The sequence below is a fragment of the Corythoichthys intestinalis genome, chromosome 6 (assembly GCF_030265065.1).
Source record: "Corythoichthys intestinalis isolate RoL2023-P3 chromosome 6, ASM3026506v1, whole genome shotgun sequence".
NCBI classification, from domain to species: Eukaryota; Metazoa; Chordata; class Actinopteri; order Syngnathiformes; family Syngnathidae; genus Corythoichthys; species Corythoichthys intestinalis.
In genome coordinates, this window is record NC_080400.1 from 27927922 (window position 1) to 27953379 (window position 25458).

The following is a 25458-nucleotide window of genomic DNA, read 5'->3' on the forward strand; positions in this document are numbered from 1 at the left end:
CATCATTTATTAAAAAGTTGCAGTTTAACGTCTCAATTCGAGTCCTAACCCAATATACTTTTGCTTATACAGTAGTAACATTTCAAGTTCTAAAACGAGCACGCCAAGCGAGGAGGCAAAGTAAAATTATAATGGTAAGACATTGCCATCTAGTGGTAATTTTTTTACATTTAAGGTGCAAAACAACATTTATTGCCACACAACTACAGTACGTATAAACATCTATACAAGAAGTGTTTAAACAATAATAAATATATTTTAGTTATAAGATGTGTAGGTCAACAGAAAGACGCTATCTTGTCAACAAGTTTTTCTTGGTGTTTTTCTGTGGCCTCAGAATAATAATGAAACATTTTGGGGCAAAAATACATAAGAGTAAACCATAACTTGAAGCAAGGATGGCAAAGATCTCCACAGCAACTGTGTACTTTCCGGGCGAACTAATGTACGCAGGTACGAAGGCCACCCACACGGCACAGAAGATCAGCATGCTGAAGGTGATCAGCTTAGCCTCGTTGAAGTTGTCGGGCAGCTTCCTGGCGAGGAAAGCCAGAAGGAGACAGGTGCACGCCAGAAGGCCGATGTAGCCGAGGACAAGAGAAAAGCCCACCACAGAGGCCATGTCACACTTCAGGGTGAGCTTAGACCCTTGGTGACCCACTTCGTGGCCCGGAAGTGGAGGACTGAGGGATAACCACACAGCACAGATGGTCACCTGGATGACATCGCAGTGTTATTATCCCATACACTTCAGGATTATGACATTACCCAATCAATGTAACAACATCTTTACCTGTATACAAGTGAACAGGCAGACGCTTCCCCTCTGCTGACAAGGCCCGAACCACTTCATTAAGTGTTTCGAACTGGAATGACCCGAACGGAAAGCCACCAGGACCACCACTGTCTTTACAAGAAGGCAGGACAGGCAAAGCACAAAACTGATGCCAAAGGCCGCCTGCTGGAAACGACAGGACCACACGGACGGACGGCCAATGAACACCAGAGAACAGAGGAAGCAGAGTTTGAGCGACACCAGGAGCAGGAAGCTCAGTTCAGCGTTGTTGGCTCGGACCTGAAAGGTGAAACAACACCTGAATGGTTCAAGGCTTTCAGCTAATTTTAGCAGTCATTGTTTTCTTTTTATTTAACTTAAGGGCTTGAAAAAATATATTGTATGGAAGAAATTGGTATTATGAACCTACCACTGGTGTATGTTTGTAGAATAGAAAGACTACAAAGACAGCAGTGGTCACCACGGTGCCGGACACAGCTACTGCAGTAAGAGTAGCGCCTAATGTCTCATTAAAGGACAGGAAGTCAATCTGGCGAGGGACGCAGGCTGAATGCCCAGCATTGGACCAGAACTCTAACGGGCAACGTTCACAGGAGAGAGACCCTTCACAAGAAAGAAGCATTAAATAAGATAATGTAAACTAGGGGTGTGACAAAATATCGAAATGGTGATATATCTGGATACTTTGTATCCCAAAAGTTTATCGATAGGTTCCTGACAAGAATCGAGATATCGTTTTAAAAAGACAGTGCTCGACGCCCAATCCATTTAGACTGGAAACGTTCGTTCATTCAAAACCAGAGCATTCACAGTCATTCGGTCCAATTTTCGGGGCATTTACAGGTCACTTTCTGTTCATTTTAGGGCATTTACAGGTCATTTCCTGTTGAGTTTGAGTCACTGCCTATTCATTTGGGTGATTCTTAGGTCACGTCCTGTTCTGTAACTCAAAATAAACGGCAAGTGACCCATAAAATACCCCCAAATCAACAGGAAGTAACTGAAACTCAACAGGTAAATGACCTTAAATGGCCTAAAATTACTCATTGCCTGATTGGCTGACACTGACGGCCATAGACGTTCAATCCATTTGAAGTTCAAATGGATTGGACGTCTACTAGTGATAAACTCATTCCAATTCACAGCAGAAGCTTGTTTTTTAATCAGTTTTTTTGTAGAATATCCTAGAATGATTTCCTGACCAATGTATCGATAATCATTGTATCGCTATATCGTCAGATCATCGTTATCATGAGCTTTGTATCGCAAATCGTATCGTATCGTGAGGTACCAAGAGGTTCCCACTCCTAATGTAAACACAACATGGTATTTGTTCCCCTTACCATTTGTGTTGCTAATCTCCCCTTCCGCACACGGGATGCAGTCAAAGCAGCAAACAGGTCGTCCTTTCTTGGTGGCCACCCTAGTTCCAGGAGGGCAACTCTCACTGCACACTGAAGTAGGGACCTTGAATCCGAGAAAGAAAAAGAATTAGGTGCAGATTCTAACTTTTACATATTGCAGAGTAGGAAATTGCATTCTCATAGGCGGAGTTTTACTTTTGGGCCGGGGGGGGCTCAAGATGTTGATGACCCCAAAACACAGTGTCAGCAATAAAATTAACTTACGAGAATAGGTATAATAATAAGTTGAAAAAGAGCATATTTTTGTTTCCCATCATTCTTGAGGGTAATTGTAAATCAGGCTGCTTAGGACAGCTATACTTTTCGCCAAGATCGTCATCCATTGAATATGGTACGCCCGCCGGTGTCATGCCAATGTAGTTATCCCAGTCAAAAATTATATCCCCTGGGTGGAGCCATATTGAGGTAGATTTGTGTCTTCATTATTCGATCCAAAAAAAATTGTTTGAATGCAAAAATAAATTGAACTAAAAAAAAAAAAAAATGCATTTGAAAGCTATTTTTCTTTGAATTTTTGTTTTGATTGAAGTCTTTTTTTTTTTTAATTATTATTATTATTTTGATTGAAGCAACTTTTTTGATTAAAGTAATTTTGTTTTGCGTTTGGGCCACATTTTGGCTAGGACATTTGTGTCTTTATTATTCAATCAAAAAATAAGTTGCTTCAAACAAAAACATATTTATTTTCAAACAAAAAATCACTTCAAAAACAAAATTCAATTATAGAAAAAAAGTTTTTGAATGAGAAAAAAATATTTTAGGCTCATTATTATGAGTCTAATATATATATATATATATATATTTGCATTTGAACACTTTAATTTTTAAGTTTTCTTTGATTGTAGCAATCCTTTTTGTTTTTGGGCCATATCATGGGAAGGACATTTGTGTCTAAATCGTTCAATCATACAAAGTTGCTTCTAAAAAAGTTGCTTCAATCCCCCAAAAAATATTTTCAAACAAAGAAAACAATCATTTGGAAAAATAAAATTGCCCTCCCCTATTTTTTTTTTTTTATATATATATATATATAAAATATGCAAAGCAAATGACCGTCTAAGATGCTAGTCACATGATCTGTTCGCAAAATAATTTTGACCCGTTATAAAAATCTTTTTTTTTTTTGTTCATTTCATTCATTTTTGTTGTTTGCTTTAATGCTTTACAACTTTTATACATATACAGTGGTACCTCTACATACGAAGTTAATCCGTTCCAGGACCTTGTTTGTAAGTCGAAATGGTCGTATGTCGAGCAGGATTTTCCCATAGGAATACATTATAATTCCATTAATTCGTTCCACAGCCCAAAAACCTTCACTAAATCCTTAAAAAATACTGCTGGTACTATTACAAATGGCAATTACACATAGCAAAACAAATAAATTATAAATCAATATATATATAATAATAATAATAAATAATAATAATTCCTGTATTAATGTAACGAATCGGGTTCTAATGTGGCGGACGTTTTTTGCTGACCCTGAACGCACCGCGGTGCTGACGTGCCAGAGGCAGCCGGTGAGCTTGAGTTTCACTTTCACTTTGAATGTTTTCTTAACACCGTCAATTGCGGCAGACAGAAGGTGTTTTTGTTTTGAATAAGTTGTGAAATAAATGATAAAAACGTGGCGAAGTTGGCGATTTCTCTGGAGATGTTACCACAATAACAATTGTCAGCTTAACTTATAAAGACTGGCGAACGATGGTCGGAGGAGGACCGTGGAGATGTATTGTTGAGCCATTTCACGGATGCCCACCCTACGCTCATATTTTTCTGACATTTGCATCTTCATTTAGAAGGTAAGCGTCAACTTTTTCCTTGTTTCACCACCTGTACCAACCTTTTCTGAAACCAGTGTTGATTTGTCACACAAGAAAATCCGCCGTGCATTCGTCTGCGGTGCTGCCATTGTCGTCGTATTTCGAGCATGTCGTCGGATGTAGAAACAAATGGCGAGTCAAATTTTACGTCGGATGTCGAAAAGTTCGTGTGTCGAAGCGATCGTATGTAGAGGTACCACTGTATAGGAAAGTCAATTATATGCAATGACACTTTTCGGCCACCGGGGAGGGCTGAGCCCCCCCTTAAACTCCGCTTATGATAAGAATGTGACAGCTGACTTCACATTGCCCACCTGACTAGATCCTGTGCTCCACTGGATATCAGTCTCATTCAGGTACAGGTCAAGGCCATCCACAAGGCCAATCACAGCCAATTTCAGTGAACCCTTGGAGGTGATCTGCCAATTGACAAGGTCGTACTTGGCCGGGATGTCTGCCCCTTGGAATTGTAACACGTCCCCGTGAAGCTTACCGACGCGCACTTTGGTTAGTTGCTGCAAAAGCTGGAAAGCATCGTTCGAGGTAAAGAGTCTCTTAACTTTTGGTAGTAGTAGAATTTCGTGCAGTACATACGGTCTATGGCCACTAGAGGACGCCACAAACACATAGGAAGTAGAATGACTAGCATCACGTTCTGAATTTGTCATCCAAGAATCCGATGTACAAATATTGTTTTGTATATATGCAAATATAATTTTCATTTTCAACAGTTCTAATCGCTATTATAGTAATTTATATAACAATACAGTAAGTTAAATTGTCATATTTTATTTTTCTTGTGAGAAAGGGCATTAAAAAAAAATAATTAAAAAAACATGTTTTGAAACCTCGGCGAAGGACTTTAATGCCTGTAGAAGACTGGCTTTTTATTCATTTCTAGTGTTAATACTACAGTATTTTCCACACGATAAGGCAATCGGAGTATAAGGCGCACCTTCAATAAATGGCCTTTTTAAAAGTTGCTTTCATATATAGGACGCACCACATAAAAAGGTGCAGTAGTCGTAACAGTAGTAGTTGTTGGGGTTGTGTTATGCATTTACTAGAAGGAGCTGTGCTAAAGGGACTGTCATGCCATCGTTAACCAAAATATACGGCGCATCGGATTATAAAGCGTACTGTTGGTTTTTGAGAGAATTGACGGCTTTTAGTGAAGAAAATACGGTATATAAAAACCCAGTAGCCATCCTAGAGAGCTAAATTTGGTGTAAAGAAAAAAAAATGATAATAACAATAAAAACCCTTTTCTGCTGTAGTAAGAAGAACTTGTAGTTGTACACATTAGATTTGTAATTACGTTGTATTTAAAGAAAATGTCATTTGTATCTTAAGAAACTAGAACTTAACTACGAGTCACAAGTGCTGTGTTTTCATTTTATTGTTGCGGTTCACATGGTGCTGAAGTGATTCAAATGTGTAGATTTAGTGTGGGTGGTGTGTCACAGATGGCCATTTTGACTAATCTCATGTAACTTCTCAATTCTTATTGGTTCATTTGGATGCCGTTTACTGGGGTCGACACCATGAGATGGTTAAATCCTCCAATTTTGTACAACTACAAGTTGCTCTTGCTACAACTACAAGTTACTTTCCCAGCCAGATTTACAGTTCCTCCAGCGATTGTGCTCTCCCACTCAAAAATATGTAATTTCAATGGCAGTATTCAGTAACAATTTAGAACCATTCCAATTTGGTGTTCATCCACGAAATCATGAATTATAAAAGACCAGTATAGAGCGGTTGAGAGCATGTAAAGTATCAGAAACTATTATTCAGTCCAAGTCGATTTCAATGAATGTCATCGATGAATATCATCATTTTAAATGCTTCACTGTGTTTACCTCAGCGGGGTTGATGTGTTTGGAAGGGGAGCAGGTGGCGCTGCTGTTCTTGGCTGTGCTGGCATCCTGGCAGGCGAGGAGGCCTCGAAGGGCGTGAGCTGCAGCGTAAACAGCTACATAGACATTGTATGACCGACGGAGCTGGGAGGTGTCAGTGAAGATATGCCGCAAACCCTCCAGGGACTCATCGCCACTGCAGAGTGGCAGCGGGGCCCTCGCAGCTGACGGCTTGTCAGGAAAGGACGCTGACATGTTTGAGAGGTGTTCACAGAGTCTTGTTGACTTTGGCGAGCTAAGACTGCAACCAAATTCTTTTTCCCAGAATCCTCGCAAGAAGTCGTCTTCAGGGCGACAAATGGGGTTCAAACTTTGGAGGTAGCGATCAAATCCGGGAATGTTGGCGCTTCGGATGGCTACTCCGATGACACCGCGTGCCACCCGAGTAATGGCGCCATCCTGGACGTTGTAATTGGTGCTCCATGATTCACTGGCCAGAAACTGTCTGCCTGTCACCTGAACACAAGATACATGATTGTATGAACTGTATAAAGAATCTTCATTAAAGATACATCCTCATATTTTGTGCTTACATTTCTCTTGTCCAGTTCCATGAATATCAGTTTCGCATATCGAAATCCGGCAATGATCAAAATGACCCTTGCTGTGGCAGCTTGGATGGTGATCGCGGCACGTCTAGTATCAGCATCGCTGTAATCTTTTCGGATACTCTGTATGAATTCTAGACACACTCCTTTGCCCTTAATCTCCTCCTGGAAAACCTAGTATAACACAAGTGTTGCATAAAAGAACCATAAATTTAGCCACACTACCTAAATGATCACAGTAAGCAAGTGTAAGAGTGTAATGTCACATTACAAATCTTATACTTTTACAATAACAACAGTAAATGACATGGAAATCCCTGCGTTTGTCTGGTGAAATTTTTAAGAAAACACATTTCTGGGGTTAAACAAGCTATCATATATGCACACAGTGCATGGCAAGTTAATTACACAACTCGAAAGCCTTGACCATATCCTTAGCAATATGACAACATCAGTTGGGCTTTTGTGCAATTTTCCATCGAAAACACAAAAAAGGTTTTATCATCATTTTAGCAAATTAATTGTGTGACTTGAAAGTCCACATAATGATCTTTACTCAGTGTGGTTGGTGACATTTTCAAGCTTTAACAAACAAACTGCATTCAGTCTGATAAAAATTTATCAATATGTTTAATTTGAGATATTTGTCTTTGGTGGCATTTTAAAGCAAAAACAAATCTTTATTGCTATTACATCTTGAAATCAAAACAAACTGACAAATAATTTATTTGTCCAGAAAGACCTGAGACATTTTACCTAATATGAACTCGGTGCAATTTATCGCTGGTGTCTTTTTTAAAAGAAGAATTTATAGAGTCATTGTACTATAATTTGAGTGCATGTAATAAATTTGGTAAAGCTTACTTTTAGTGGTCCCTAACTGTCGACCAATCACATGCATTCCCCTAAACCGAACAGTAACTGTAAGGGTTGGGTTTAGGGGAATAGAATAGAATAGAATAGAATAGAATAGAATAGAATAGAATAGAATAGAATAGAATAGAATAGAATAGAATAGAATAGAATAGAATAGAATAGAATAGAATAGAATTCAAGTGATTGGTCAACAGTTAGGGACAACTAAAAGTAAGCTTTACCAAAAATTCTTTATTAAATAAATTAAATATCCAGTAAGCCCTCATCAATACATTTTATTTCATGTATGAATCCATATGTGTATTTTCACTACTTTCTAGTTAACAACCACTTACCTGTAGAGCCAGGAGACCATAATCATTATTAACAACCACAGCTCCAATCCAGGTCCACTGGAAGTGAACGGCTAGCCGAGCAAAGGCACCGAATTGGTAAACATCACTTGGGATGGTCCTGAAGAAGTTAGGGTACTTGGACCTGTCACTGAGGCAGGGACAGGTGGCCAGGTAGCTGATCTGTCATCAGATATAGAAATAATTTGTTGATTGTTGGATTTATAGGCATGATGTTCCCAATGCAACTCACAATAGGCACAGAGAGTGGGCTAAGGATGCTGGACACCATTCGGCTTGATGTGGATGAGGCAGGACCAATGAGAACTGCCACAGATTGAGCACCTGACAACAGCATTAAACACAATTAGTGTATTAAAGCTTTTTCAACCAAACTAACTAAATCAGGGGTGCCCAAGTCCGGTCCTCGAGAACCCCTATCCAACTTGTTTTCCATGTCTCTCTCCTTAACTTGTTTTCCATGTCTCTCTCCTTTAACACGCTTGAATCAGATGATCAGTTCATCAGCCAGCTCTGCGGGAGCCTGCAAACAATCCTGATTATTTGATTCAGGTGTGTTGGAGGAGGAAAACATGGAAAACAAGCTGGATATGGGCTCTCGAGGACCAGACTTAGGCACCCCTGAACTAAATGGACTACCACTGAAAGCGATCGGACGTCTATCGCTATCAATGGCAGTCAATGAGTTAATCACATCAAATGTACCTGGTTTAATTGAGGCAACATGAAGTTCCGAGCTTGATAAGCGACATGTGCCCACGTCACCTGTGGATAAAGACAGCGAAGCTTGCAGTGCCCAAGGGTATCCGTCGCAAGTATCATGAATGCGGTAGCCCAGAGTCACGCCGGGTAAGATGACGCCATCTCTATTGATTTCCTCCACCGCAAACATCATAGCGTACATGGATTTTAGTGACGCCAGATCAGTACTGTGGGATAAAACAAGTGATCACTGAATCACTGAATTAATTACAATGGTACCTCTACTTACAAAATTAATTGGTTCTGGAAGTAATTCCGTAACTTGAAAATTCTGTAAGTAGAGACGCGTTCTCTATGTATATCCCCTAATACGTTCCAAGCCCCCCAAATTCAGACATAAATCTTTTATAATGCCTAGAAATGGATCAAAACATGTAACAAATACATGTTACAATTAGATTATTGCACAATAAACATAAATCAGAGTTGTGCATAATGTAAAAAACTAAGAATAAAGAATAAAAGTTAAAACTGTACACTCATGTAAAACTGTCGGAACACGAGGGGCGAATGAAGTGGACGCTGGGATACATACATACACATACAGTAGGGGTCCCTCTTCCAATTCGATGCGAGGAATTCTAAGCAATAGGCAATTGCAGAGCAGCTATATGTTCAGTAAACTCTGGGACCTGTGAGTACCATGCAGCCATACTGTATTTTTGCCTTTCGTATCCTGAAATTTCTTTCGTAGAGAGGCAATATTTTCCTGTTCAGGTGTCTTAACCTGAAAATTCAATATGTCGAGACGTTCGTAAGTAGAGGTACTACTGTATTTTCTTGTTGAATTAATTTATCCATTTATTATTTGTTTTGTAAATTAGTAACCTTTTTTTTTTTTATTTTTTAACCAATATTAACTTTTATTTACTTATAAGTAATTTGTTAGTGTAAATAATTGAGAAAGTCAATAAATGCAAATAACATTGTGCTGTAAAATGAATTTTAAAAAATTGTACATTTCCCCCCCTTTAACCTAAGCAATGGATGACCCAGGTTTGCCCACTCCTGGGTCTTACGTTACCCAGTGCAGGCTGGAAAATGTGGCTTGCTGGTAAAAGTGTGTTCCACAGTTGAAGACACAGTCCTAATGTTAAAGAGTCCACCCAAAATGACATCCCCATCCCGTTGGAGACCACCGTGGCTCAGGGTGGCCCACCGAGAGCATACTGCCTGCCGCTCCGTCCGTCCTTCCACCACACACAGCAGCACAAAGGCCAAGCAGCGCCACTGGGTGAAAGCACACGAGCATAGAGACATCCAGGCAGCTGTTAAATTAAGATGAGATGTTGTTATATCAGCATCAACACATCAAAACAAAAAATAATAATAATAAAAAAATAAAATTTAAAAATTATTTAAATAATAAATACAAAAAATGTAAAAAAAAAAATATATATATATATATATATATATATATATATATATATATACTGTATAAAATAGCGAGAGAGACTGCAAGAAAATATGAACGCATACCTTGGTCTGTAACATCTGCTACGCAAAATAGAAAAGTTCCTTGCACTTTACTAGAAAGTCAGATTTAGAGCGAGCGTACTGGAAAGTGGAAGAGCCAGCACCCTTGGGCAGGAGAGAAAGGCTTGTTGTGAACATTTATAATAGTCGTGAGGTCTATGGAAGAAAAAAAAAATAATGACGCCATGTGGAAATGAAAATGACTTCTCTCTAGAGTGATGGTGGAAAAACAATAAGAAAGTCTCTTTGCATGTATATATACATACTGTACTTCTGAACAATACAGATAGTGGTTCAAAATATTGATTTGATCAATGTATTTAGAAATGCTGTTTAAAAAAATTTGGTTGATCTTTTTCTGTATAATTCACAATTTGAGTTTTTAATGTTTTAATTGAGTATATTAAGATTTTATATTCAAATGTACTTCTTTTAATTAACATACTGTACTGTAAATATATTTTAAAAACATGGGAATTTGTCCATTCCCTTAACTTCAATATACTTTTTAACATTTATTTTGGTTGTATTACCCATTTTAATTACAGTATACTCGAGTAACAAATGTATATTTTTATTAAGTCAATTCATTTTGAAGGGGATTTTACACATTTTGTGTTTCATTTAACAATCATACCCAATGTTCCTTTTTCTTTAAAAAAAAAAAAAATCTATTGTAATTTCTATTTAATCAATTGCAAATTACATATTCATTTTAAAGTTCCATTATTTTAATCACATGCCATTATTTCATATTTTCAATAATCTTACCATTTTGAAAGAACAGTGTTTTATATTAAATGTAATTGTTTGTTTAGAAAATTGTAATAAAAACAATATTAATCTTACTTTGGAATCATTTTTTTCCTGCTGCCTTTATTTTATAAGTTTAATATTTTTTATGTATTAGTTTAGGGTTAGTCATATATATCAATATGCCGGAAAACACTTGACTTGAAGTTCCTCTCTGAGACCCCCAATTTGGCCAATTTTCAAAATTGTCCGATATGCACGTGTGATACATCATTGGAAAGCTTAAAATCTCAATTTTCTGGGGGAAGAAAAATTTCGAACAGGAGGGCATTTTTGAAAAAAAAATAATTTTTTTTTTAAACAGCAAAACCCTATCTGGCGGTGAGAGCCCGCGAGAGCAGAATTACAGACACCATGACTTTAACGAGATATTATCGCACACTTACCTTGTTTCGATCCAAAAACTCCATGTAGCATGTATCACTGAGTGTCAAGACACAGCTGTGAATGGCCACAGCTGGATTTTGGGGGGATTTTATGGGTGAAACATGGTAATATAACAACGGTGGCGATGCAGAAATCGCAGACATCAAGGAGTGGTCGAGATTTTCTTTTTCATATATTTACCCTTTTAAACGTTTTTTTTTTTCAATTTTTCTTTTTTTTGGATCGATTATTTATCATCTAACATATCGGGGGAAATGCGACAGTAAAAAAAAAAAAAAAAAAAAAAAACAATTAAGCGATAGTTATGAGGTAGATATCCGTGACTTTTTTACGGACGCCATTTTTTTCATTGTGACATCATTTGTTTAAAAGTTTAAAATATGTGAGTGAATAATTTTTTAAAGTCTTTTTTTTTTTAAACGAAATATGAGACATCAATTAATGATTCTAAGCTAAAAAAGACGGACATTTTGAATAATAAATTTAATTAATTACCTTCGTTTTATGGGTTGGTAGAAACAAAAGCGGTTGCGTGACGTCTGTAAACGGGGGTTTTCAGGGTAAAACGGACAAATTAAAAATAGTTCGGGGGCTTATTGCGCCATGAATCTGCAATGGCAGCATATAAACATATTGTTATCTCAAACATAACTGTTGTTCTGACTCAAAATACTGCAGTTTCTTTTAAAGAGGAGTGCAAGAGCAGAAACTGCTTTTTCAGTCTTATATAGGTATATATAGGACCAGAAGTGTGCATGCCTTGCGATTTTGGAAGCTCACCCACTTAGAGAATAGGTAGTGATCTGAAATGTCAATATAAATGCATTTCCACTTCTTGTTCCTGCACTAAATATTAGCACTGATTTTCTCAGGTGTACAAATACTTATAAACCCCAGTAAATTATATTAAAAAAAATATTAAAAAGTCATACAATGTGAGTATATATGATTGGAAATGCATCTATGATTGAGATTTCAGACCTCTACCTATTTTCTAAGTGGATGAACTTGCAAAATCACAAAGGGTGCAATTACTTCTGCTCCTCACTGTATATCAGGGGTGCCCTCGAGAGCCCCTATCCGGCTTCTTTTCCATGTCTCCCTCCTTTAACACACCTGAATCAAATGATCACCTCATCAGCAAGCGCTACAGTAGCCTTAGAATGATCCTGATTAATTGATTCAGGTGTGTTGGAGGAGGGCAACATGGAAAACAAGCTGGATAGGGGCTCTCGAGGACCGGACTTGGGCACCCCTGCTGTATATAATGTACAGTATATACGTATGTAATCTTTAATTGAAGATTAACGGGAATCTAACTCAACTCTGAACATGAATCAAGCTAACGTGACCCTTTTCAAAGTGGCCTGAAAGAAGTTAATTCCACAAGCCAGATGTCCTGTGCATGAGAGCATTGGTTTTTCGCTTCATAAACATTCACAATAATAAGGTGTGGCAGGTTAACTAGGGACCTGCTTGCACAGAGCAACAGGTGTGCCGTTTGTTAGCTCCATTACAGCCATTTCATGAGCAATTACCCCTCGTTGTGAGCGATGGCCCTTGTTTGGGCTGTTTATGACTTTTTGTGCATTTATTATTGAGTAAATTTGAGTCTTGATAACAAGAGCGAAAGCTTTAAATTGTCAAACTTTACTGGTATTTGGTAGGAAAAGTACATTCCCAAATGTGATCAATGTTACTGAAGATACAAAAAAAAAAAATGATCAGTGGATATCAAGTTATTATTTTTATTGCATTGGTAGGAAAATGCTCACAGTTATCAAATGAGCAACAATACAAAGAAAAGAGATGGTTTCACACTGGAACAATAAAAAGAATACAATTACAACTTTGCTACGCTCCCTTCCTCAACCTAACCGCTGTACACTTATTTGCATTCTGTTACGGGTCGTACAAAATAAAAATCACTAGAACTGACAAAAGAGTTTGTATTCTGTATCAAAGCAATTAAAAAAATAAGAGCTTTAAGTTCCAAATCTTTTTTTGTTTGCAGACCATTGATGGCAACAAGTCCCGAACCGCTGTGGTCGAGCGCTGCAACATCATTTGTGTAAACAGGTGCATAGTCATGCTCGACATGTTCACATGTAGGTAACATGCACAAAACATACAGTCAGTGTGCAGTCAGAATAAAAAGACCATTCAAGGATCCAAGACAACAGCGGAAATATTTACATTTTAAAAGAAAATACCCACATGAACGAGAAGGAAGACTTTCATGGTGATGACCTTCACTTGTTGTTTATACACCAAACATTCCGCTGATACAAAGAAACACATCCTGCTTCATATTCCTAATTTTCTGTTGTCTTTTTTGCTTCAGAATCGCAGTTTTGACATCACAGAGACAACGATAACATGTCTTTTGGAGACATTAAGTAGAATAATGACAATTACACCGCCAGACTAGAACAACTTTTAACTAGTACAACCATTGACATTTCATACATGCATTTCTTGGTGTAACAATGTTGTTTGTATGGCATCATTTTGAACATCAAGCTGGGCATACACTGTGCAAACTGACCAATGCTTTTGTGGGTGTCGTCCAACAATCAAAGTGACAAAAGTAAATCATGCAAAACAAATTAAGATGGGTGGGTACTAGCGAATTGTTAGCAACGAACTAACAGCGAACTAACAACAGCATACTTTTACAGTTTGATTTTAACAAGTACAGGTACAACATCAATTTACCTACCTTTGATTTTAAGGCTCTCACCAGGAAATATTTCGATTTCTTAGTCCTCCATAAAAGCAATCAGATCTTTATGGTACTATTTAATTCAAATTTGACATATGCCACAATTGTTAATCACTTTGCGAGTATTACAAGTATTACATTACTTCGTCGTGTTAGCTAGATTTTTGATTATTTAGTTTTATTCGACCTTGAAACAATAACTAAACAATTATCGGTTAAGAAACAGTAATTGGGTTGAAAAAGATTATTGCATTACACTTGAATGCAAAAAAAACATTCTTGTATGATTATTTAACCGAACAGAAAAAAATTAAAAAAATATTTCATAGTCATTATGCAAATGATAGTAGAGATTTATCCAGAGCCTGCGCTTATCTGTGGTGCAAAACAAATCATGTAAGATTCGTTGAACAAAAACGAACCACAAATGAAAACTACATGGTTCTTGTAAAGCTTTAATTTTACAATCATTTAAAAGGCAACAATAGTAAAAACAACAACAACAAAAACTCATGTTTGCCGCATGAAGGCCTAGTATTTCACGAATGATAAAAGTACATTGCTTACGGAACCATAATCATCTATTTCACTAAATTTTTTGGGGAACATCACCATGAAAATGTAAAATCTCAAATTCTCTATTCTGTATTATGATTGGCTCATCTGCCTTCTTCGTGTCTTGCTACAGAAAATGATTTGTCACAATTCAATTTTTCTGGTTAAAAGTATTTTCATTTTGTGTACATGAGATAGTAAACAGATATAGAACAATTACATAATGATCAAATCAAATAGTGTTCTTGCACAGGCCAAGAAGTGTTATGATTAGCCTTTCCAAACTCTGAGCCCTTTTCCTTCACTGTGTTTGCACTACTCACAGCTACAGGACTGATGTAGCAACAGTACAGGCAGTCCATGTCCGGGGTTGACACATCAATGATTAGTCAGGCGATTAACTCATTTCGAGTGGGTGGGAATGCAAACACACTTCCAAAGTTGTACAGTGCATGTCCAGCTTCAGAGTAAACCCTGTGGTCTGCAGAGAAAAAAACACTTTCTATTACCTTTATCTGAAATTACAGTCTTAGCTAAAGTCTGAGCAGAAAGTAAACCTCTGGCTCTGATGAAAAGTAGGAGGAGTCTGAAGATGGAAGAGGGTCACCGGCACAGTAGAGATCTGCTTGTTGATCACCGTTTCCAAACTGTGACGATGTACAAGCTCCCTCAGGAAGTCCTCTGTCCTCCAGCTGCCCAAAGTAACCAGCAATGTAAGAACCAGTAGAGTGTCTGTTCACAGGTGAATTTTGTGAGGTTGGTTTATTCCTCAAAACTACTCCACCAACAGCGGTAATACCATTCACCGTGCCACCTGATGGTGGTTTCAGAGCCTCCTGCTGTCTTTCACGAGCACGGTTGTTGATGTGACGCACTCGGCTTTGACTACGGGACGATAAGCGACGGGCGAGTAGTGGAGGGGAGTCATTGATACCCTTGGAGGTTGGAGGTTCGGTGCTTGTTTTCCAAGGGGATTTCACATCCATATGACATTGCGGATATGGGGGCATTTCTTTTTCACCGTCTTCCACCTCAAAATTGACAAGTTTGCGCAACTGTTCTGTTAGCGGGTCTCGAGATTGGGACTGGAGAGTTCCTCCCCCCATGGTTCCCATCCTCTTATGTTTCCTCATGTGTGGAGTGATGAAACTGCGACTAATGATGTGATACTTGCTCTGAAAATTACATGATATGTCTTCAGAGGTTAGATCTCCCAGAGACTTGGACTTACATGGAGTGCTGACAGTACAACTGACAGTATTTGATTGGGGACCAGTTGATAAAGACCTTACAGTTGAAATCTTGGGAGCTTTGGTTTCAGACTGTATTTGGGGCACTGGAACATTTTGGTTCCACGTGTGGTTTGGAGTGGACACTTGATTTTGACTTTGAGAGCGTGACTGGGACACTGAACACTGATCTGTAACATTATCATTGTCAAAGTGACTATATGCAGTATGAAAAGAAAGACATCTAACTCTTGAACTGGGAATCGGGAGATTTTCTGAAGTGGAAAACCCATTTTGTAAGAATCTTCCCGGCTCTGCAGCTCTATGCCCTTGAACTACTTGGTGAAAACCATTAGGGATCTCGTTGCCTTCTCCGTCTTGTTGAAAACCATTTAGGATCAGGCTGCCGTTGTAGCTGGTCTGTTGCGTTAAGTCTCTATTATAACGTAAAGTATTGCTTTGAGAGCTCGGATAGCCATTGTGGCTTAGTGGTCTTGGTCTGGAAGGTTTAGAGTCCATAGGTCTGTGCATTGGAGAAGATTGGAGGTTGCATTGTTGATCTATACACTGATACGTAGGTTTAAAGTACGAGGAGGGAATTGGCGAATATGTTGGGTACTGCTGAGGCTCACGATAAGGCAGAGGATGTCGTTGTTTGGAGTATTTTGGAGTGGACTCATTTTGGTAAATGGCGGTCTGTTTTGTCGGACTACTGCGGGCCTTCCATGTGCATCTCGGTGAGGTCAAACTCACCTCTGTTGGATCCTCATCAACATTCACCTCTACCTCTGCAAACGCATTGCCAACACGGTTATTGGATAATTGGAAAGACTGGTTCACAGGTGAAAGCATGTATCTTTGAGTAGAACTCCTCTGTTGCTCTGTTATTGGTGCTGGTGGATCAAATACTTCCTCGTATACACTCTCTTCGATCTCTTCTGGATCATCATTCCTCCTCCCATTTGTAGGAATTACATTGCAACACACATTCTGGCGGCTTCCCAAGCCTTGAACCACCTTTACTGGGGAAAATGCCAGGTTGCTTGACGGTTTGTTGCCCAGAATATTTGCATTGCCGTTGACTGATTGATTCTTCAGATTGTATGCAGACACAGGAGGTGACAATGTCTCCTCGTCAAGAATGGTGTAGACCTCCTCAAGATCTGTGGTTTCTGGACTGGAGAGGATAGCAGAGTCTACTTGGGGAACTGTACATGGTGAAAGAGTTATTCTTGGAGTGGTAATTTGGAGAGTTTTCTGTTTGGCTGAAATTGCTGAAGTGGAAGTGACATCTTGGAGCTGTCCCGAAGGAGAAAAAGTACGATTACAAAAGGAGTTGAATTCATTTTGGTCGGCAGTACTTTCAAATTGACCGATCAGAGCTGATATGGAGCCTTGAGTGTCTTGCTCATTGCCTAATGACATGGCGTCAATCAGTCTGGAAATTGTGCTGTCATGCAGCGAGCTGGGACTCTTTAAGTCACGATCACAGTTGACAGGGGAAAGAGGGGCGACAGAGCAAGATGAGGATGAGGACACGGAAGGTGCAATTGTGAAGACTGTGCTGGTAGAAGTTGTTTCCGGTTTCTCCGATCTACAGTGGTTGTTGGTGGAAGGGGCAGAGTGGGTTTTCGAGAGGTTGGCTCGATTAATACCTGCTTGATAATTTACATAGTCATCCTCATTTGTAATGTTATCGCCACCAACAACAAGATAAGACGCTTCCTGTGGTTTGTTGAGCTCTTTCTTCCATTGACTGTTCAACTTAGAGGGTGTTTGGATGCTTTCATGAATGGAAGCCGATGATTTGGTGAGAAGATCCACTGAGGAAGATCTGGGTCTGTCAAATGGGAAAGTTCCTGAGGGCACAGATTGTCAGATATAAGCAAATCTAAAGACAGAAATGGGGTTTGTTGAATGCAGGATATCAAGCCATCCAACAATAGCAATGATGACAATTAACAGTCCAGCCAATACAACATAAACCACAGACAAATGAATCACCAAGTAGGATTGTGAGGGAGAATCCGGACGATGAGGCTTTGGAGTCCATGTCATGAAACATCATATCGGGAAAAAGATGTTCAGATGGGACTGATAAAATGGGATTAATGGGACAGCGATATCGTTTTCATATCACTTTCATTTGCCACTATTTCGCTGCACAAGACGGTTTCGGCATGGCACAGCTTATTTCAGTACTGGATGTTTTGTTTTGTACTTCAACATAGTACCATAGAAAACAATGAAAAGCGCATTGCATTAAATGCATCAGTCAGAAGGAGACATGTTAACCAACAATGACAATATAGCAAGTGTTTCCTGTGGCTGCTCCTATGAGCACATTTTATTCAAAAGGTTACTGTGCGCAGCAAATAACAGACTTATACTGAAAAAGGACGGACCCTCAAGTGAAATATTGTCTTGCACCAAAGCGCACAGGATAGGCTAATGTTAGCATGTGTGAGCAGCAGTGGTTTCCAGTTGCTGCATGGTATTAGCTTTGGACTTGGTACAACTGATCATGTACCAGAAAGGATACCTGGTAATACCTGATTGTGAGAGCTGTGTTGAGCCGAGTAGGCATCGTGCAGCGAAAAAGGAGCAAAATACAATACACTGGCAGGACGCAATACTGGCATGTTGTTTGAACGATGCAACCTTCAGACAATAGGCATGTAACTCTGATTTACCTGCTGGAACATCCTAGTCACTTCTCTACTATCAAGAAGCACAACAAATGAAGATGGGACAGAAAAGGCATGTTAAGGCATCATGGAGAGCAGGCTGCAGTCTGTTCACATGGTTCACTGCATAAGCGATTAGTGTTTAAGTTGTATACAGCAGAGCAAGTAAGCAAATGAGCTAAATTATTAATTAGTTAGATAAGGAGGTCAGGATGTTGCCATAAGAAATATCATGCTGCTTGCGGTACAGTAAAACCTCCCAAGTTCAGGGGTTGGTCACCTTGGCTAGAAACACATTTTTCCTGCTGGCAAACATTGATGGTAAAACCAAAAGACAACTTTAGAGTTTAACTTTGGAGGCTCCACTGTATTCTTTTAGAGATCAAGCATCACTAACCCTTAATGTTAGACAGTATCATAAGCTTAAATAAACTGTGTAAACAAAAGTTCTAATGAATCACAAAATAAAAATAGATTCAAAAGATTAAGAGAGTCAATAAACTGTTACCTACCAATGACTGCATTGGCACTCAAGTCATGCTCCTTGTCTCCGGAGCACAGGGTAAGCTGTCCCTGCAGAAGCCTGTCTAAAGGCATGGAGATGGGTCTGTGGGTGAGAAGAGGCCTGCCCTGGGGCCTTTTTTCCACACCTGCCTCCTTCCCAGACACTCCCTCCCCAACGGCCTCCAACCCCGCACCGTTCTTGTGCTCTAACATGGAAGCCGCCGACTCGGACAGCGCCATTTTGGTTTTCTTGCGGCCTTTCGCCGGAGCACTAGCCGTGCGGCGCAGTAGATGGTCACTGATGGAGCGCTTCCGAAGGCCTGTCGAATTCGTATCCACAGAGGACTTAGAAGAGCGGTTGAACAAACCCCGAATGCCTCGAAGCTGATTTCCCTGAAAAAAAGCAAAGAAAAAAATGGAAGTTACTCATTATTAAATTTTTTATTTTTTTCAAACTCGGTAAACATTGGTGGGCTGGGTTGAAACAAGTCGAGATCCCGACTGCTAAAAATAAGTTGTCACCGCAGTGTTTTTTTTTTTTTTTTTTTTTAAGTGCGACGCCCCAGTGACAAATGCATGACATGGGCGTTTTAGTGTGACACACAAAAAGTGTATTGCATGCATTTTTCTTCAGTTCATGCAACACAACACAGCTTTCACAAAGGCATCTTGATACCTTGCTGGATCCTAGAAAGTGCATTATGGTAAAGCTGGGATTCAGGACTAGAGGACTCCACTAGAAAGACAAAAGGATCGGCAGAGAAGCGGATAAGCAGTGGTTTGAGGAAAGGACCGTTTCCTCAGGTCCTCTTCCAAATTATACTCCCACACGCGTAAAGCAGTTCACACTAAATCCAGAGAGAGTGCTGCAGAATACTCACTTTGCCGTAGACATCATGCACAGACACGTGCACAAAGATGGACGCTTCGGTCAGGCCTTCTAGGTAGACATGTCTGTAACCTGATGAGAGATTATAAAAAGCAAGAGTCAAAGCGGATTTGACATAGAATTGCAGCCCTGGGCAAAGATGCTGTCAAAGCTGTAAAAAGAAACACTCATTCTAATCTGACAACTTGTTGTGCCCTGTATGTCTAATTTTGTTCCATATTAAAGATGCAATGAGTCTGAGGGCGGCCAGGAATGGTGCGCACGAACCGGGCATGAGGCTGCTGAATGCAACCGTCCGTTGACCGATAAAGTCCCGTCCGATGGGGTCGTGATCCCAAACAAGGAAGCGTACCAGCGCCACCTCAGCCATGTGCAGTGTGAAGGACAGGGTCTCCTCCCACACGGGGTTGAAACCTAGAGAGTCAAGCAATAAGTTAATGTTAAGTCTTCTTAAGCTGTTATGAGTTTGTCCGATTAAGGCAGTGCTTCTCAATTATTTTCTGTTACGCCCCCATCCCAGGAAGATGTAAATATTTCGCGCCCCCCCAAACTCTGCCGCCATTGTAAATAGTATCAATTGTCTATAAAATTAGTATTATAAGTACACCTCTGCCTAACATTGTCCTTTTTTCTATTAAAGAAAAAAAGTAACATAGATCACCTTATAGTAAAGTGTAACTTTACTAACATTGTTTTGACTTAAAGCACATGAACTTGAATTTTTAAAAAAAAATCACATCCAAGCTGTAAAAATACAAGCAATGTACATTTTTTACCATTTGATACTGAAAAATAAAATGTAATAAAATTGATAAATAATAATAAATTCAAATTGATGAGCAACATTAACTCATGAGGGCAATATGCCAAAAAATTTGACCGAAAAAACAAAACTGAATGTAAGAAAAACGACAGCGTCATTGGCAAAAGGGAAAGGTTGTATTTTTGCTGTAGGCAGTATCAGCTCCTTTGCTATGGTGTGGGGTTATTTTGCACTGAGCATGCTAACACTGCTCACTGGTTTACTGATGTAACAATGACAAAGCGGGACGATTGCTGGCAATATTCGGCACATTTTTGCTGAAAAACAATCAAGCGGCTTATCAATGAGATTGGGGTCTAATGTTTTTAAGTGACATCTTCATTGATTTGGCTTCCCGCTGTCTGCTACAATCATTTTCAGAAGACACAGTAAACAGAGTGGTATTTACTCGTCTCCACTGTATTTAAAGTCAAAGCCAAAACACAAATGGCCCGCATTTTCAGCGGCCGGGGGAGAACCGGACATGAGGGCGGTCATCGTGACGATCCCAAAATGAAAACGGCACTTCTCGGGTGGACATGTGAGATCGGAAAAGACAGTGGGTCGCTGCGTGAGGCGACCGGAAAACGGCGCACAGCTCTTCATATTGCTTTGCTGTGTGCTCTTGCTTGGTTCAAAAATACAGCACACACTCTGAAAATGAGAGCGCCACTGCCACCCACTGAGTGGATGTGCAAGTACACCTGATTGTAGTATGGCAAAAATAGTATGTACTGGATTAAGGGATGCAATGTCACAGTGTCACCAAGATATATGTTCTTTATGAATAGACTATGTTAATAGTTGGCTTTTCATAGAATGTCCGCCAGTCAAAAAAAAAGCTTGTCAATTTTTTTAATAGTTCAGAAAGTACACGCTAGTTTGTCAAGGTTGTTGGGCACCTAGCATTAGCTAACCTTTACAGCCATGGAGTCTTTTTTTCTCATACTACCCGGAGTGAAAGTGGGCCGGAACAAACATAACTAAAGTGAGGTTGAACATAATGAGGTTTTAAACATTTTTTTTCTGCAATGAAGTCCAGAAATGCTTGTCTCAAATGTGATACATTTGATATTATAGTTAATGTGCACTATGGACTTATTTTATTTATTTACCTATGTTAGGTGACTTATTTCCTTATAATATGAAAAAAAGTCAATGTTTGCGCTATCTTCAAAATATATTCTATTTCACAGTGGATAATGTAATTTTTACTTACTTTTGTTAATGTATGCTAATTTTTTTCAAGATAATATACAGTATGTCAATGTTCAATTTTAATGTTCTGTACATCCTTTGTTCTTAAGTAGTAAAAATTCAGGTTTTGCATTTAGATGGATGGAAATGAGGGATAATAAAAATTAGGAGATGGATGTTTGGGTTTGCACAGTGTACGGTGGTTTTGTTGACTGTTATTTTGCACATCATTCTCATGCAAGCCCTGTTCAGGGAAGTGTAATGCAGTAGCCTAGTGTACGTGTAAAACCTGTTGTTTTATTGTGAGCTATAGGTGTAACAGCCGAAAGCAATTTTCTTAGCATTTCTGTGGTTTTAGGTGGTTTGACCCCCCCCCCCAAAAAAACAAAACAATTCTGGCTCCGTGGCGACCTTAATGTCAGGGAGCTGGCAAGAGATTATAGCCACTTTCACCCCTGCATACAATCCCTTAGCTGCCCTCATCTAGACACACATGATGGAGCGATGACACCATCACATCCCACATTCTGCTTCAATTCAGCCTTTAATTAGTTCATCTGACTCTTTGAACCTACAAGTTCGGCACACAAATTCTATGTCTGTCTGTTTGGAAATACTGATTTTTTTTCTTTTCTTACCGTTGTCATCAACAACGCGAGTTTGCTCTTTGCAGCAGTCAATTGGCAGACCAATGATCTCCACTTCCACAAATGGATCAATAATCTAAAAACAAACAAAACAGGGTTTTATGCAGTGGGGTAAATAAGTATTTAATCAACCACCAATTGTGCAAGTTCTACTTGAAAAGATTAGAGAGGCCTGTAATTATCAACATGGGTAAACCTCAACCTTGAGAGACAGAATGTGGAAAAAAAAAAAAAAACAGAAAATCACATTGTTTGATTTTTAAAGAACTTATTTCCAAATTAGAGTGGAAAATAAGTATTTGGTCACCTACAAACAAGCAAGATTTCTGGCTGTCAAAGAGGTCTAACTTCTTCTAATGAGGTCTAACGAGGCTCCACTCATTACCTGTATTAATGGCACCTGTTTTAACTCATTATCGGTATAAAAGACACCTGTCCACAACCTCAGTCAGTCACACTCCAAACTCCACTATGGCCAAGACCAAAGAGCTGTCGAATGACACCAGAGACAAAATTGTAGACCTCAACCAGGCTGGGAAGACTAAATCTGCAATAGGTAAAACGCTTGGTGTAAAGAAATCAACTGTGGCAATTATTAGAAAATGGAAGACATACAAGACCACTGATAATTTCCCTCGATCTGGGGCTCCATGCGAGATCTCACCCCGTGGCGTCAAAATGATAACAAGAACGGTGAGCAAAAACCCCAGAACCACACGAGGGGACCTAGTGAATGACCTACAGAGAGCTGGGTCCACAGTAACAAAGGCTACTATCAGTAACACAATGCGCAGCCAGGGACTGAAATCCTGCACTGCCAGACGTGTCCCCCTGCTGAAAAAAGTACACGTCCATGCCCGTCTGCTGTTCGCTAGAGAGCATTTGGATGATCCAGAAGAGGACTGGGAGAATGCGTTATGGTCAGATGAAACCAAAATAGAACTTTTTGGTAGAATCACAGGTTGTTGTGTTTGGAGGAGAAAGAATACTGAACTGCATCCAAAGAACACCATACCCACTATGAAGCATGGGGGTGGAAACATCATGCTTTGGGGCTGTTTTTCTGCAAAGGGACCAGGACGACTGATCTGTGTGAAGGAAAGAATGAATGGGGCCATGTATCGACAGATTTGAGTGAAAATCTCCTTCCATCAGCAAGGGCATTGAAGATGAGACGTGGCTGGGTCTTTCAGCATGACAATGATCCCAAACACACAGCCAGGGCAACAAAGGAGTGGCTTCGTAAGAAGCATTTCAAGGTCCTGGAGTGGCCTAGCCAGTCACCAGATCTCAACCCCATAGAAAATCTGTGGAGGGAGTTGAAAGTCTGTGTTGCCCAACGACAGCCCCAAAACACCACTGCTCTAGAGGAGATCTGCATGGAGGAATGGGCCAAAATACCAGCAACAGTGTGTGAAAAGCTTGTGAAGAGTTACAGAAAACGTTTGGCCTCCATTATTGCCATCAAAGGGTACATAACAAAGTATTGAGATGAACTTTTGGTATTGACCAAATACTTATTTTCCACCATGATTTGCAAATTTTTTCCACATTCTGTCTCTCACGGTTGAGGATTACCCATGTTGAAAATTACAGGCCTCTCTAGTATTTTCAAGTGTGAGAACTTGCACAATTAGTGGTTGACTAAATACTTATTTGCCCCATTGTATAATGCTACACAGCAACAAAATGTTTTTTTTTTTTTTTTTTTTTTTGTCTCTGATACAAAATGAAAACAGGGACAAATTAACAAGAGAAATATACAATATATTGAAGCTAAATATTAAGAAGCAACTAATTCAATGTTTAAAAAAAAAATCAAATGAATGAAGTACATAACACAACACATACAAGTAGAAAAATGTGAATGATTTCTATGGCAGTCTCCTGTGATTTTTGAATGGCACTGTTACTTCTGACATTTTTGCCAACGACAAACAACTGATGCTATGGTAATACTGTACATTATAATAACTAGAGAGAGAGAGAGAGAGAGAGAGAGAGAGAGAGAGAGAGAGAGAGAGAGAGAGAGAGAGTTCAGTTTAGATTTACAGCCATTTTCATTGATTTCTGCTCGCGTAACGACAAAAAAAATCGACTTCATTTCACACCAAAGTGTTAAATGTATATTTTGAGTACCTCTCCACGGTCCCCCAACATGGAATCTGGTGGCTTGGGCAAATGCTGTCCGCTAATGACCTTAAGAACAAGCTGCTTCTTGGGGCAAGCTGGAAGTGGGTCATCACTAAATGGGTTGAAGGTTCCTGCAGGGGAAAGGAAAATTCACAGCTTTGATGTTAATGCCATTACCCAATAGTGTGAAAACACTGCGGATGCTCAGTTTGTTCCCTTCACTTTAAATACAGAAAGTGCACAGACAGGAAAAACACTTTGCGAATGTAGGAAAGTTATAAGGCAGTAAATGCTGCATCGTAAACCAGTCGTCCAATGGTAACCGCCCAATTGCTTTGTTGTCAAGTGAAGATTAAATGCAACACTTCCACTTTAAACGAGCCATTTAATCCCCTTAATGTCGTTTAAATAGCATTACAGTGATTCCAACCCATTTGCACATGCACTGTCGTAGCAAGTGAATAGCTGGATATCTGTTATCGCAAATCTGATACACAATTGATGTTTGTTTTTTTGTTTTACAATCATGTATTACTAATGTGTTCTTCCAGACCATTTTTTTCTACTCTAAGCAATTGCTATGAATCTGAATAATAACATACTCTACGCATTGAGCTAGATGTACTGGTTTTAAGTACATGTAAATGATTGTACAGCGACCTTGAGTGCCAGAAAGGCACCTTCAAATAAAATGTATCATTATTAATATTATCATTATTATTATTATTACATAGCTGGAAAAAATTCCAGCATTAATTGTGAGACGTCACTTGAGGTATACGCAGCTGAGAAGCTGACTGCAACACCATAGTGGACAAGATTTGGACTGTTTTTACGTGAACACATTTTAAGTGTTGATTGAAAGCAAGGCAAGGCAATTTTATTTGTATAGCACAATTCAACAAATGGT

At 39.3% G+C, this 25458-nt stretch overlaps 2 protein-coding genes across 3 annotated transcripts in view; both read right to left on the reverse strand.

The window, feature by feature from the left end:
• On the reverse strand, window positions 1–8637 carry LOC130917162 (extracellular calcium-sensing receptor-like). Its single transcript, XM_057838267.1, has 10 exons — window positions 8448–8637; window positions 7975–8066; window positions 7725–7904; window positions 6499–6687; window positions 5909–6421; window positions 4361–4570; window positions 2140–2263; window positions 1206–1369; window positions 794–1075; window positions 1–715 (listed from the first exon to the last, which is right to left on the reverse strand). The coding sequence occupies exons 1-10, from the start codon at window positions 8635–8637 to the stop codon at window positions 293–295; spliced, it is 2367 nt and encodes a 788-aa protein (XP_057694250.1). The 3' UTR covers window positions 1–292.
• A 4262-nt stretch (window positions 8638–12899) lies between these two features.
• plch1 (phospholipase C, eta 1) overlaps window positions 12900–25458 on the reverse strand; it is a 148706-nt gene continuing 136147 nt past the window's right edge. For both annotated transcript variants that reach the window (XM_057838266.1, XM_057838265.1), the window contains 8 exons: window positions 24555–24679; window positions 22407–22491; window positions 20037–20183; window positions 19762–19841; window positions 19557–19616; window positions 18889–19273; window positions 15018–17548; window positions 12900–14941 (listed from right to left, as the gene is read on the reverse strand). In XM_057838266.1, the coding sequence (XP_057694249.1) occupies window positions 14858–14941; window positions 15018–17548; window positions 18889–19273; window positions 19557–19616; window positions 19762–19841; window positions 20037–20183; window positions 22407–22491; window positions 24555–24679 (3497 nt within the window). In that variant the 3' untranslated portion in view covers window positions 12900–14857. The remainder of the gene's footprint in view (window positions 14942–15017; window positions 17549–18888; window positions 19274–19556; window positions 19617–19761; window positions 19842–20036; window positions 20184–22406; window positions 22492–24554; window positions 24680–25458) is intronic.

What these genes read in the sequence shown, in the direction of transcription:
- LOC130917162 (XM_057838267.1), bottom strand. Translation starts at nt 8,637, where the DNA reads ATGATGTTTGCGGTGGAGGAAATCAATAGAGATGGCGTCATCTTACCC. An exon ending in GGAGATTAGCAACACAAATG is followed by an intron (nt 1,370 to 2,139) that starts GTAAGGGGAACA and finishes GTTGCCCGTTAG; the next exon opens with AGTTCTGGTCCAATGCTGGG. An exon ending in TCTACAAACATACACCAGTG is followed by an intron (nt 1,076 to 1,205) that starts GTAGGTTCATAA and finishes TTCACCTTTCAG; the next exon opens with GTCCGAGCCAACAACGCTGA.